A 14884-nucleotide genomic window follows, 5' to 3' on the forward strand; every position below is an offset into this window, starting at 1 on the left:
ACCTCTCCACTGCCAATAGCTTTTATCTATTTCTCCTACTGCTTCAGTCTGAACCAAAACTTAAATTGCCTGTCTCTCACTATCAGGTGAGAGCAGCAATCTGCATCATGAATTCAAACACCGCAGCACAATCCTAAAGTACTGATTCATTTCACAGGAGTATAGAACACCAGAAAATCAATCCTGTTGATACAGAGGAAGATCGGCCTTTTAATCAATGGGATTATGTTCGCTCATTTAAATACCCCATGGCTCACGACGATGGATTTGATCATTTGTCGTCTCAGTCATTTTTTAAATCAAGTCGTTTGTCATGTTGAGGGATTTTATACAGCGGGGTCATCCAGCTTGTTCTGCCTGCATTGTATAGCACATATGGTGTAGAGGCCTCATTACAGAAACTTCCTCAGTCTCAGATCCTATCTCATCTCAGTTTAGGGTGACATCTAGGATTTTTTGTTTTGCAAAAACATGTTTCCTAACTGCATGTAGGAAAAAATCTTGTCTTAGAACAGAAATTTAGCTTTTACAGAACCATCCTAAGGGATTTCCCTGAGTAAGGAATCCTTAGTTAGGGTAATGTAGACCTGCGATCGACAACCAACGGCCAGCAGGCCACACAGGGCCACCAAATATCAGAATATTATCAATTCATAAAAACTGAGGAGGAAAAATTGCACCCTGGGATTTATCATATCAAGATTTTTTTTCTTCTTCTTATATTGAAGTAACCCCCCAAACAATTGTGAGGGAAGTATTTTTGTAAGGAACAATTGACAAACCCAAAACAGGCTATGTGCATTTGATTTACAGGTGCTTTATAAATCCACCTGTTAGCTTATTATTAGCTTATTATCAACCCACAGCTCCCGGGGCGGGTTTGGGTATTACTTGGAAATATAATAGGTTAATAATTATTACAGAAACATTGCACACAATAGTCCACCTTCCACCTTCTCTCCCTCTCTCTTGGTCACTTTCTCCCTCTTTCTCTCACACACACAGATGCCACAGTGCTCAGTCTGTGTCCCTGTCCTTGTGTCACTCCTCAGTCCTGACAATTGTGCAACTATTATGCATAAAGCTGGCAGATTGCAGGTCGGGTCAGATTCAGGTGGTTGATTAACCCATATTTTTGCTGGTTGGGCAGTACAAATCAGACAAGTGAAGCAGAAACCAATTTCTGTCTTTTGTAAATGAATTGCATATTTTCATGCAACAATGGGCACAAACTCAAAGCTCTCATCTAACTTCTTTTTTCAACATGCTTTTATTTAACATTTCCTTCAAATGTTTTCACCTGCTCTTATTTAGTGTACTGTTTCATTTATTTTTAATCTATCGTTAAAATAATTGTATTATCTTACCTTACCTTACCATATTTATCGAAAGTCCTGCCCTGAAAGTGTCTGCTTAGAAAAAGTCTGGCCCTTGGACAAATGGAGGTGCTGACCCCTGGCACTGACCCTGTCCTAAATTCAGAATAGCTGCCAATAAAGGCAGCAGCACTATTGTTAGGTCTGTATAGCAATGGCAGTGAAAATGGGGAACAATATGAACACTGAAATATAAAGATTGAAAGGCTATTCTAACCATATGATGACACTAAAAAATAAATGTCTGTCTGTCTGTCTGTCTACATATATAATACAACGACTAAACTTCCTCTCCTCTACTGACACAGAGAGAAACAGACAACCATTCATGCTCACATTCACACCTACGGCCAATTTAGAGTCACCAGCAACCTAACATGCATGTCTTTGCACTATGGGAGGAAGCTGGAGAACCCAGAGAAAACCCACGCTGACACAGGGAGAACATGCAAACTCCACACAGACTATATAGTTAGGGCATATTAAGTTAAGATAAGCGAGGAGATATGAGATAAGAAAGGACACAGCCATGACTTAAGGAATTGCTTCTGTAACAGGAAGATAGGGTTTTTTTGTTTCTTTGAAACTTAACTTAAGTTAGGACAAGCAGTTAGGATGTTTTTTTTCTTTCATGTACACCCTTGCAGTTCTCTTACAGTTAAAATCTTTGGAGTATCACAAAGCAAGATATCACGTCTATTGATGTATAATGAGTAGTTCCACTCAGACACATATTTTATTGAAATACTGCCATGAAAAACTGACAGCTGGTGATTTAATTCGCATTAAAAAGGAAATGTTCCAACGAATGTACTCTCCTAAAATGAAAAAGCTGCAACAAACTGTATTCTCTCTAACTTGTTTTAACATTTAAGCACAAACATTTTTGCTTGATAGATGATAGTCCTGTTTCATCTGTCGATCGCATATCTGGCTAACTAGATTGCACTTTTTTATTTGTCTAAAGTGAGGCTGAGAGCTGCTTTTCTCATTGCAGATAATTGCTGATTGTACTTGAACTGTGCCCAATTATCAGCCAATGTGAACAAATTGGTCACAAGCAAATGAATGACGGACTCACTGTCAGCACAACAGCCGGCGACTGTACGTCAGATCTAGCTACTTTTGATTACAAGATTATTACATTGCAATAATGAGAAAATGTGTCATTTGAATTGTTGCTAAAACGCGGACTTCACGGGTGTAGAAAAGATCCAATTATATTCAACTGCACAGTGAAATCTCATTCTCGGTCTTATCTTTGTAATGATGCTTGTGAGCAGCATAACAGCAACAGTAAACACGGGGAATTGGGGGGCAGAAGAATTGAATTATGTTCTGTTTCACAAGGGAATAGAGCAAGAGGCATATGATTACACCACAGTGCATGTTCTCTAAATCATGGTACAGTAAATAATCATAGGAGACACTTACTGAGATTACAGTCTATCCTGATACAATCTGGTGAGAGAGAGAGTGAGATGGTGAGATTAAAAGAAAAAAAGAAACAGCACAAAAGAGGAGAATATTTCACATCCTTCAAGGTACATTCTGCAGACAGTTCAGTGCTTTTCAGAGCCCACCATCCGGGGACAGCCTCGAGAGTCTAAACCGCCACTTTCCTCCCTGTAGTGTACATAACATTAGAAAAAGGAACAGTGAGTGAAAGGATCAGCATGTGTCTGGCACTGCTGGGAGTACAATAGACCAGATCAAAGTCGGGATCAATAAGAGTTTTATTGACCGTAAAAGTGGAGGTGCACCAGTATTATTTTTAGCATCGGTATCGGCTGCTTACATTCAACCGTCTGCAGATACTGGGACTGATAGTTTTACTGACACCTGCTTTGGGGTAATACAACAAACACGTACCGCTGTGAGGAAAATTGTCTGAAGCAGATAAAAAAAGAGGAACCTGTGCTTGATTCGGTTGAAGATTTCAACACGTGAAACAGAATAAACCGCCTTAATCACCCAAAGGAGCCTAATGAATTAACTTCAGAAAACAAGTTAGAGTGGCTACTGAGCAGTGTTTAAAGCTCAGGTAGGCGGTTTAATTTCGGCATCACTGGGCAAAAATCCCATAATTTAGTTTGAGCGTATTGTAATTCAAGTGGTCTGAGAGGACACTAGACTGGGCTTTCGAAAATCTAGTCTATGACGGGAGATTCTGGCCAGTCACAGGGCCAAAATCCTGGGAGCAGAGTGTTCCCAGGGTGTTCCTATTAGCTGTTCTACTAATGCAGATGCATGTGCAAGCCCCTTCTGTGAAAGCCTGATACAATAGCTGAGAATCCTGCAGAGAAAGTTGCTATTCCAGCATTGGCAACAACTGCCTACGCTGCAAAGCAACCCCAAAAAGGAAGACGACCTTAACAATAAGAGAGTCTGACAATGAACGTGCCAGAGATGGACTGAAAATGTGGGTATAGTTTAGCCTACTTCTAAGCGCAGCCAAAGCTCATGTCTTTAACACAGGTAATTCATTATACAGTCATGTTAATGTAGCTAACATTAGCTTGAACCTCAAATCACAGTGTGTCCACCTCTCTGCCCGCTGCTACAGACCACCTTACCGGGAGGAGAGCTGGCAGCAGCTCCGGAGACGGACCCCCAGTCAGCAGCTGCAGCATCCCAAATCCAGGTAGTGCAAACCCAAACTTCTGGGGACCGGGCAGCCCTGACTCCCTGCTGGATCCGCAAACTTTCTGTTGCTGCGGTTTTCTAGGCAGCCTGCAGTCACTCCCGGCACTGGGGGGTTTGTGATGGCTGAATTCGAGCTACTACAGCTGCTGACTGAAGCTCCATGCCCCAAGCTGGAGTTCACAGCAGTTGGGAGCAAGGCAAAGGTATGCTAGGGTGGCTAGCTAGCTAATTCTTGTCATATATGTAGTCCAATAGAGAGACAGTAAGGGGGGCAAGGAGGGGCTGAGCGAATGCATTGCATACAACTCTACAATGAAATAAGATTAAATAATGAATGTGTGGGGAACCCTGAGTTTCTGTATGAAGCATGTGCATATAGCGATGGTCGCCTGGTGGGAGGGGCTCGAACAGAGAGGGGAGAGCTGCAGGGGGAGGGTGTGTATTCCTGTATTTTCCTTTCCAGATTTCTGCTAACCCCAGTTTTAAGGTCAAGCAGTTACTGGGATCATGCAGAATTTGCAATAAACGTCTCATTTCCTGTGAGATGAAACCATCTCAGTTTTCTTCAGCTGTATAGCCTCTTGTATAATTTATGTTTGGGAGAGCCTACATGCATTCATAAGTGATAAGACATTAACGTGATTGATTTATTTCACTAAATAATACTGAAAAGGTCATGAATGTGTAACATAATAAGTTTCAGTGGTATGAGTTAAACTTAATAATTTGACCTATTGTACCGATGCACCTCTACTCCAAAGCCCAAACCTTGATCCGTCTTCACTCTTAAACTCAGAGTGCGGTTAACTGAAATGATCCGGCCTCCTGCTTGTTCTGCAGGCTGGCCTGATGGTAATAAACTATTTTCCAAGTTAAATCCAGAGGAAAAGGGCGATTTGCACAACCTGCAGCCACAGTGAACCTTACACCGTGAAAATAATGACACCAGCACAAATGTGATGCTTTGCTAACTGTTTATCATGCTAATATCTCCTAAATCCATCTGCAGTATTCACATTTTCGGCCTCAGAATAGATTCACCCGCTCACCATTTGCATGTCCTGAATAATGAAACCAATTTCATCCATGAATATATTGGTGTAAGTCATGTGGCTGAGGAGTGCTCTCAAGCTGTCAACCATCACAGAGCAGTGGATACAGACAGCCAGAGACCAGAGTGACTTTCTGCTGCAGGTGTGTGCATGTGTGCGAGTGTGTGTGTCCATCACTGGCACCCTCTGTTCAGTGAAGCGGCTCTAAACTGGACAGGCCAGTAAATGTGGAGGGAGGGGGAACGACAATGGCCGCATCTATGGCGTGAGCGGTCTAAGTGGTAATATCTCAGCGTAATGATGGATCTGGTCTCTGACTGCCTTCTCCTTGAACTGCAGACAAGCCATTGAAGGGCTGAAAGAGCCGAGACGGTCAGATGGGACCTGACCACTGGATGAACTGAGAGAGAGAGCAGGAGAAAGAGAAAGAGAGAGGCAGAAGATACATACACATCTACAGTTGCTTAAACCCCTTTTATCATTGCTTTTTGTTTCTAAAAAAATCTCCAAAATGTTTTTAAAAGATTGATTTTGGAATTCAGATGAAGTATTCTTCATTTGTTTCACATCAGTTGTTCAGTTTTGTACTATTATGTTGAAAAGATACGATGATACATCTCTTACTGTATAAATATACACATTTTGTGACGCCCAAGAAGCAAAAGTGTGCGAGTGGTTAAGATACACAGGTTACTACATAAACACAATGTCTACAGTAAACCCTGGAAGAGAGTAAGGGTGTTTTCACGCTTGGTCCTTTTCAGCCCTTTCAAACGGACTCAGAGCGGTGACTCAGCATTTGTTGCGCATATGTGAACACTCCAAGATCTCAGACCCCTCTGAAGCGAACCGAACTCAGACCATCTCCCAAGGTGGTCTGAGTTCGGTTCCCCTCAAGTCAGTGGTGGGGTTAAATTGACCTGTGCCTTGTGAACACAAAGCGCTCCAGGTTCACTTTACTCTTTGTCATTGTATTTAGCCCTCTAGATCACACGCTGTTGCACTGGGACGCCTAAAAAACAGACGAAACCATGTCGGCCTGTAATGCTTGCAATGACGCAGGACATGGAAGATACTGCACGTGTCCAGATGTTGAATGTGGAATACATCAAACGGCAACAGTCTACAGCACAGAAACACTAAGGTTTACTCCAATTTTAAGTTCATTTAAAAGTGAGGGGTTTCATAACCACACTAAAAGTAAAAACAAAACTGTGTCAGTAAAGTGTGAACAGAAAGAGGACTGAGGCCCCATCAGAGCTGAAGTTGACCAGAAAGAGAACTGAGTCTTTTTTCTGTTGGTCCACTTTTCGGTGCACTTTAAGAAGACTGAGTTCAGTTTGTTTAAAAAGGACTATATGTGAAAACACCCTCAGATGTTCGTCAAATATGGAGCCACAGCCAGCTACCGAGAGTAAATACGCCAATTTGCTGTATTACAGGGGGCTATGTATTGAACTATTTCTTGGCTCTGAGCGGTTGCCAGGCAACCAGCATAGATTCCAGGAAGTTACTGTGCATGGCCAAGAAATTGTCTGATACATAACGCCTCATAAAAGAAGGAATTGTCATTTTTACACTTCAGTTTTTGTACAGAAAAAGAACATTAATTACTAAGCGTCACGTGTAGCAGTGGGTGAGTTTTGTGAACATACGACAGAGCCAGGCTCACTGTTTCGCCTGGTTTCCAGTCCTTGTGCTAAGCTAACTCTCTGCTGGCTTATCTTTTATTGATGGATACGACAGTCTTGTCGATCTCCTCCTCTAACTCTCTGCCAGGAAGTCAAAAAGCTCATTTCCTAAAAGGTCAAAGTATTAATTTAAATCCCATCCATAGATGAAGCGCTTTTAAACTCCAAATGATCTCTTTCTAAAATACAGCTGATATGATGATTTACACCATCAGTTAGTTCATTAAGATGTTCTTTCATTTCTGCTTTGAGCAAACCAAAGTATATTTGGCTAAAATAGAAACTGTTGAAAATGATTTTCTGTAACTTCATCCAGGACCGTTCCATATGTCCACATTTCATTGTTATCACTATATTTGTTTAAATGTTATGAAACTGACCACTCATAATTGCATTCCCTAATATCCAGTTAAACTGACCTACACTGAAATAATCTGACACCACAGGTCTCTGGAAAATTGCAAATAAATTATAGCAACATGCAGTCAATGATTATTTTAAGCAACTGTAGTTACAGTGTATGAAGATGGGAATGAGAGAGTCTGAGACAAAACTAATGTCATGAGAACTCTAGCTTGGTGACACGTCCTGAAAGGTCAACTGGTATTATCTGCTCGCATTTGCCGCAGCAGCATTACCCAGGTTCACAGTGAGTTTCACTCTGCCTCCGTCCAGCTCCAGACGCAGGGTGTCCGCCGACTGCTGCGACGTGGTGGCCATCAGCAGGCCAAAGGCCCTCTGGGACATGAAGCGGAGGGACACGTCCTCGGCCTCTGTGTGCAGCGTCCTTGGCAGCACCACCTTCAGATACATGCTGCCGTCATAGCTCACCATGGTGGCCTCTGTGGTTTTCAGGAAGAGGAAGCAGACATTGAACCCCCGAGGGGTTCAACAACACTAAATTAAAAACACAAAGTGGCATTTATGGAATGAAACCTGAAATCTATTTGAGCTTATCTCAGGTGCGGCATGATATCATTTTAGATTGCAGTTTTCATCAGTCTCACCAGATGGCAGAAAAAGCCTGGAGCATGCAAAGACAGCGGTGAGATTACAGCAGCAATCAAATTTCTGAAGGATTTATACCCATCATAGTGCAATACAAGAGGGATTTTCATATATCCCTCATACTATTAGCTGCCAATGGATCTGCGTAATTTGGCCTCTCTGTGAGAAAACCATCTGCATGGTAAATGCAAAGTGATTCAGGCCGAATCACCGTGCCGAGGCAGCACTGCATTTCTAATGAAACACTCATAGCACTGGCCTTATGATACCGACAATTCATTAATGAATCACTACACTGTAGGAAAATACTGTAATTTACTATGGCTTACATTAAAAAATATGCATTTTGTCCTTTGACTGTCACCTAGACTGCTTTGTGGACGTGGAAGGTTACTCTGATTTGAGAGAACTCATTTGAATAGGTATGACATTATACAGTATGTAGATGATCGTACTGCTATTGCAAATCAAATTATTATTATTTGGAAGGGCTGAGCAGTAGGGTCTGATAATGAGTTTTCTTTGTATCTACATTTTTCCCATCTGTGCAGGCACTTTCCAGCCACTACACAGCTAAGTTAATAAATAAAATACAGGCCAAAGTGTGTTAAAAGCTTTGCAGCAGCATTTTGAAATCACTTATCCTCCCCATCCACCATCATCTGTTTCAGAGACTCTTACCCTTCTCGCAGCTGGGCCCGAGGTAGCCAGTTCCGTTGCAGTCACAAATGTGGCGGTTCCAGCCTTCTCTGCAGTGTCCGCCGTTGGCACACGTGTCTCTGGCGCACCTGACATGAGTCTCCCTGGTGCAGAAGCTGCTGACACCTGTGGCGCTCTGAACCTCGGCCAGCCTCCACAGGTTCCGGCTCTGCCCGTCAATAAAGAGGTCCCTCACACAGCCCACGTAGCCAAGGCTGAGGGAGGCGGTCCATACCTCAGGGGGGAGCATGAGGGCTTGGCGGTCTTCAGGTAAACCTCCGAGATACATGTCTCCGTCTAGGTCAAGGATCTCACTGCCCTCGTTAGCAGAAAAGGGGATGCTCTGGCTGTTCACCGAGATAAAGCCTGTAGGGCGGGCAGTGAGTCAATTTGTACTTGCACAATGTTTTTGTTACAGAAAATCAAGACAGGTGTGTGTGGGCTGTGCTAAGTGAGAAGTGAGAACAAACTGTGAGATTGAGGGAGTGGGCATTAGTCTGCGCTTGTTTTAAAAGAGTGTGGATTAAGAAACTGTACTGCCAGTCCTCAGGAGTTGACTGTGTGAGCAGAAGCAGGAGCCGAAACTAAAACTTGCTCTGGAAAAGTGAAGAATTACAAATGACAAATCTGCATTGTCACATTGCCCTGCTTGAGAAGGAAGGAAATTTATTTATAGAAATGAGTAGGAAGAAATAGAAGGAACTGTGTGTATTTTGGATTCTACTAATAAGGCAGACATTTGGATTGTACTAATAAGTCCCAATTTGAGGTGGGTGCCTGTATAATTGGCCACTTGTGAAATAGGTTAACACAGATTTCAAAATGTCATACATAGATTATAGCAAGGGAAAATATCATTGTAATTAAAACCTAATGTGCATGCATGTTTCACTGCAGTGAATAAAAAGTAAGAGCGTGCCAATGTGACTGAATCCATGCTGGCATATGGTGGTTTCACAGCTTGGAACTTTTTCTGCTTCACAGCTAAAACTGGAGGAGCACAGTAACAGAAGCAGACAGAAGGCTTCCCCTGCCTTCACAAATATAATTCTCTTACCGTTGCGCCCTCTCCTCTGGAAGTCCACATGGCACCACTCGCCATCGTCAAGCCTCTTGTTACTGGCTCTCATCTTGATGCTGCCAGAGCCCATATCCATGACCAGGTAGAGAAACCCATCCAGCAGCTCTATGGCGAAGAAATCGGCCCTGGGCTTCCTGTCGGGCTGCGTGCCCTGCAGGCTGCCGTGGCTGAACAGCAGCAGGCCGACGGGCTCTGTGGTGCGGAAGTCAAAAGATATGGCGCCCGTCTTCTTTGTGTTCCACCTGGGCAATGTCAAGTAGGCAGATGGCGTGTCAAAGGTGACCGGCTCCAGGGCTTCCACATCCTCGCAGCTGAATATCAGGTCACCATGGATACTGATCTTTGGGTCTCGCTGTTCAGCCAGTCGTGACAGCTCCAGTCTAAACTCATTATTCTTGTAGACCACCTAATAAATGAGAGAGATGTTGCGGTGAGGTGACAGCTGGGAAGAGCAATGAATTCGGTGCAAGGGTTGAATATTACTCATCAATAAGTATTAGAATCGATATGACACGGCATAATCGCGAGGACACGCTGCAGAAAACAAGTTGAATCATCCCTGAACTCAAAGCTCTGATGGAAAATGTCCCAATGATTTCATTTCCATAGTCCGCTCCAATAAACTGGCACCTTTAATTAAACGGATGTAGAGGCGCTTGATGCATTAATAAAAGAAAATGAATCACACTTTGTCTGTCTGAGATTGTTCCTGACTGTGTGTCCACGCAGATACAGAGGAGATATGTACAACTGAACACACTGCGTTTTACAGGTACTCAAAATCAAAAGCTCACCATACCAACACTGTCTGCTTTTTGATCTGGATGTTTTCAGGTTTACCATAAAATTACTTCATTAACTACAAAACCTGTCGTGAAAAAGAAAACCAAGGAGGCAGCAGGAGCGGAGATGCTTTTAAAAAAATTCAGTAAACGCATTTAGATTTAGATGCAAATGCAAACATTTACATTTTAGACATTTAGCTGACTCACTAAGGAACGTACAATGGGTCTGACAGTGGAATAATCTTAAATTCAGGGGGGAGGAATCACAGACACAGCACCTACACAATGACAATTATATGTGTTTATACAAAGTAAAGTGAGAGAGATCAAGTCCAAGCAGAGATGGTGGGTGGTGGAGAGAGGCGGACTCCATCTTTTACAAGCACAAAAATGCAATTTATATTTCAAAAAGGTGAATATAGTAAATGTAAGAGGGCATAAACTTGAGTGCTGAGCTCATGATGCAGATAAACAGCAGTGGAAAAATCTGATTATACTCTCCGGCTGCAGTGAATATACAAAAGACCTCCCTCTGTCTTTGAGGAATGTCTGGCTATTGATTTGAGATTTCAGATCAATCACAGGAAACAGAGAGAAGTACAAAAGCCTTTTCAAATATATTTACTTACACTACACACAATATACCCTGTTTATACTGGGAGCGTACTTCAATAGCGTGCCAGTGCGGGCTGCTCTGCGCCGTTATTGTATTATTTTCTACTTTCAGTGCAGGTTCATCAATATGCACAGCGGGAGACAACAGTCCTTGTCTCATTCTGTATCAGCTGTAAGTCACCCCGAGCCCACTGTTATCTGCCACATCACTCTGCGACCAGTCACTGCCTGAGGTGACACACCACACTGCACAGAGGACTAACAGCAGAGCTGAGAGGCAATTTGAGCCAATATCACACTTCACACTGCCTTCAGTGTGACTAATTAAGCAGTGAAATCAGATGGTGAAACTGACCATCGAGAAATGAGTGTAACAGGCAATTTTTAAATGGGAAGACAGTCAATCAGGACACGTTCACAAAGCGGGAACGGTGCGTTAGCAGTCATATACGGACATTGTTTACAACTAGCAACGCCAAAGGCACACTGTGACCTCTGCAGAGCTATTACATAAGCCAAAGGACAATACAGGAAGTGGAATCCTATTTCACCAATTCAGACGCCTGTTGTATGTGACAAGGATTACAGAGTATCCCGAAACACAAGAATAAAGCTCCCCCAGTGTCAATTGACAAAGCCCTCATGTCTTTTATGCTCAAGTGGTGAAGAATAACAGCAGACTGAGAATGGAGACCTTCTCTGCTGCTAACAGCCGTGTGAGCACATTCTTCATAACCAAATTGGGTACAATCTTTGAAGCATTAGAGGGACCTAATGATGCAGTGTGGGATATCCTGTGGGCACACATGCTGCAGACCAATAAGCCGGTGACTTCAAAGACAAATTCATCTCTCCCTGCTAGTTGTTGTAGTCGTGACATCCGTCTGCAAGTGGCCATTAGTTTTCCTGTACCTGATGAACCTGATGGCCTCTCCCCAGCAGCACTCACATTTATTATCATGTAATGTCTTAAGAGATTAGTCATGGCCCAAACTCTCTACACTCGGTAAAATAAGACAGATATCCCCCTAAATAGATGCACTGCTTATACAATAAATATTTTAGTTACTTTTCTTTCCCGCATGGATTAAGATGAATATGTATGTTTGAATTCTTCCCATTCACCGCAGAGCTTTGTTTCTGCACTTCATCATCAAACTATAGAGCTCAGGCTTTGACTGACCCGTCTGTGAACCTGCCTCCTGGATCTCCAGGCAGAGGCTGATCCCATTTGATCAGCCTCTGCCACCGCTCGCCCTCATTACTGGGACTTTTCGGGCTTTGTGATTCCGTCTTCATGACTCTTTATCGCGTCACACTCTCCCTGCATGCCTACAGTACATCTGTGCGACTCCACGCAGCAGTAGTAGGTCTCAACACCACCACCAGCCGCACCGCCCACAGAGCGGGGGCTGCAGCATTGGCAGGGTGCTGGGACAATAACCTGTCCATAAATAACATCTAATTTTCAATTCAGTATATTCACGCTGCAGAGACACTCCATTTAAAAATCATTCAGTTAACGCTTGAGTGCTTTGAAATGTTGATGTCATGCCTACTTTATTAAGACTACAACAAATTCATGTTCAGTTTAAATGTGCCTGTACTGCAAAGTTATTGGACAAAATTACACATCTGTAGACTGTGTGGACTATGAGATTCACAGTGGAAATCAATAGCCTAAACTTGTTTAAACAACATGGAGCAGCTGTCTAAGGCTGTCCTGTGGCACACAGTGCTTTGAGCAAAATGCTAATATCAGAGTGCTAACATGCTCACAGTGGCAATGCTCACCAGTGGTGATATGTCATATTTACTTATATTTTACTTCTGACACTAGTTGTTTTGCAGAATACTTCTTATTCTTACTCAAGTACATTTGCGCTAAATTATATGTATTTATTCTACTCTATCACATTGGGCCACACACATCTTGCTGCTTTTACTGAAACGCTTAGCCGTAAATCATTTTAATATACAGCTGAGCTGACACGCATGACAGCGACTGTCCAACAGCGAGAGATAAGCTACTAGACAATCATAGCACCACAGGTGGAACAGAGGTTTATGTAGACACACACACAAAGTTTTTTTTCCTGCTGCTTTGTTTATAGGAGTTAAATAGGATAAAGGGATAGTTTGGATTCTTATCCATAGTCAGTATATTGCCTACAGTAAAGGACTGCATTTATATGGTGCTTTTGTGCACTGGTGTGGACGAGGGCAGCTGCAAACATGTTTTACTCACTTAAAAAGACAACAAAAGTTTAGGTGTTTGATATATATCAGACATTTTCACCACTTTACCGTGACACAGACAGTCCATTATGACAGGAAGCTGTTAGTGGCTTCAGTTCCTCATGTACGCTCTCATCAAAGCCACCAGACTTCATTAAAAAAAACAGTCATTTCAGCTTGCTGAACACTGGAGCTGCAGGTCTACCCCTGCCTCCATCACTTAGTTTGTCTGTGCTATTGTGTGATTCTGGTGAATCACACCAAAGTCACACAATAACACAAACTAACTCACTGATCAAAACAACAGTAGACCAGCAGCTCCTGTGTTCAAAGATGTTAAATTATTGTTTTTCTCAATGGAGTCTGGTGGCTTGAACACAGCAATAAAACAGCTTTAGTTCCCCGATGGAAATTGCTGTCTGGCGGCAAAGTAAGGAAGATTTACTAAATACAGTGTACACTTCCACCAATATAGATTTTTCAAATGGCTGACTATGACTGACTATGGATAAGTACCTTTTACAACCCCACCTCCAAAGACCCAAATTATCCCTTTAAACTGCACATAGTTTTAGTTGATGCACGATAATGCCAATATCTGATATGCCGATATAAAAGATCTTACTTGGCCGATAACCGATACCAGTATTGATATATCTCCACTTTTTTCCCCGACCTAATTTTAGTGATCATCATTCCTCTTCTGTAGTGGAATTAACACCATATTATGCACGCATACACTTATCCTGATGGCCCACCAGCAGATGGAGACATGAAATAGAATATTTTTTAATGTATGTAATATTCATTCATTGTGCAAAATAAGAAAAAGCATGCTGGTTGATTCATTTTAAAGCTGAAATCGGCCGATACTGATGATGTGCTGATGTCATCGTGCATCCCTATATATTTTCTCATTTATCTGGTTCTGGATACACTTTCATGACATATAACATGCACTTCACATCAGTTATTACCTGTTGGGGACCTGTTTGAACGGTACACATTGCATCTAATGAAGTCACTCACTACTTGAGTACTTTTTTATTAGATATTTTTTTACTCCTACTGCTGTTGTTACTTTTATGATTACTTTTCCTTCTATTTGAGTCAATGATGTTATAAAGTAATGCTACTTTTACTTAAGTATCGTTTCTGTTTACTCTACCCACCACTGATGCTAACCTGCCAATGTTTAGCAGGTAATATTTGCCAGGTTCAATATCTTAGTTTGACCTGTTAGCATGCTAAATGTTGTTAATAGAACTTAACATAAAGCACAGCAGGTTTTGCAGGTTATCTGGCCCACATAAACCAAAGGAAACATTCAGGGGATCAAAGTCTGTATGACTCATCCTTGGGGAACCATTCATGTTTGTCCAAATTTCATGGCAATCCATTCTGAAAGTTGCCGAGATATTTCAGTCTGGACCGAAGTGGTGGACCGAACGACATTCCCATCCCCAAAGCCCAGCGTAACTAAAACTCACAGAGGAAGAGTTTGTCAGTAACGTCTCTATTTATCAGACACGACTTAACTTTGAAACACAGATTACTTGTTGTGGACACAAATACAGCAGTGTGAAGATTTCAGCTCTTCACCATAAATGCTGTTTTTGTGTGTCTGCAAAAACTGGATGCTTTGTGGTTAGGACTTGGCAAGTGAAGGAGCTTTTTTCCGACTCGAGAAAAT

At 42.3% G+C, this 14884-nt stretch overlaps 1 protein-coding gene across 1 annotated transcript in view; it reads right to left on the reverse strand.

Annotated features, from left to right (window-relative positions):
- LOC126387929 (neurexin-2-like) overlaps positions 1 to 14884 on the reverse strand; it is a 174372-nt gene that overhangs the window by 93044 nt on the left and 66444 nt on the right. The window contains exons 6-9 of the mRNA XM_050040725.1: positions 9530 to 9959; positions 8455 to 8838; positions 7404 to 7607; positions 2811 to 2837 (exon numbers count right to left, since the gene is read on the reverse strand). Of these exons, the coding sequence (XP_049896682.1) occupies positions 2811 to 2837; positions 7404 to 7607; positions 8455 to 8838; positions 9530 to 9959 (1045 nt within the window). The remainder of the gene's footprint in view (positions 1 to 2810; positions 2838 to 7403; positions 7608 to 8454; positions 8839 to 9529; positions 9960 to 14884) is intronic.

Source organism: Epinephelus moara, chromosome 3, assembly GCF_006386435.1.
Source record: "Epinephelus moara isolate mb chromosome 3, YSFRI_EMoa_1.0, whole genome shotgun sequence".
Taxonomy (NCBI): domain Eukaryota; kingdom Metazoa; phylum Chordata; class Actinopteri; order Perciformes; family Serranidae; genus Epinephelus; species Epinephelus moara.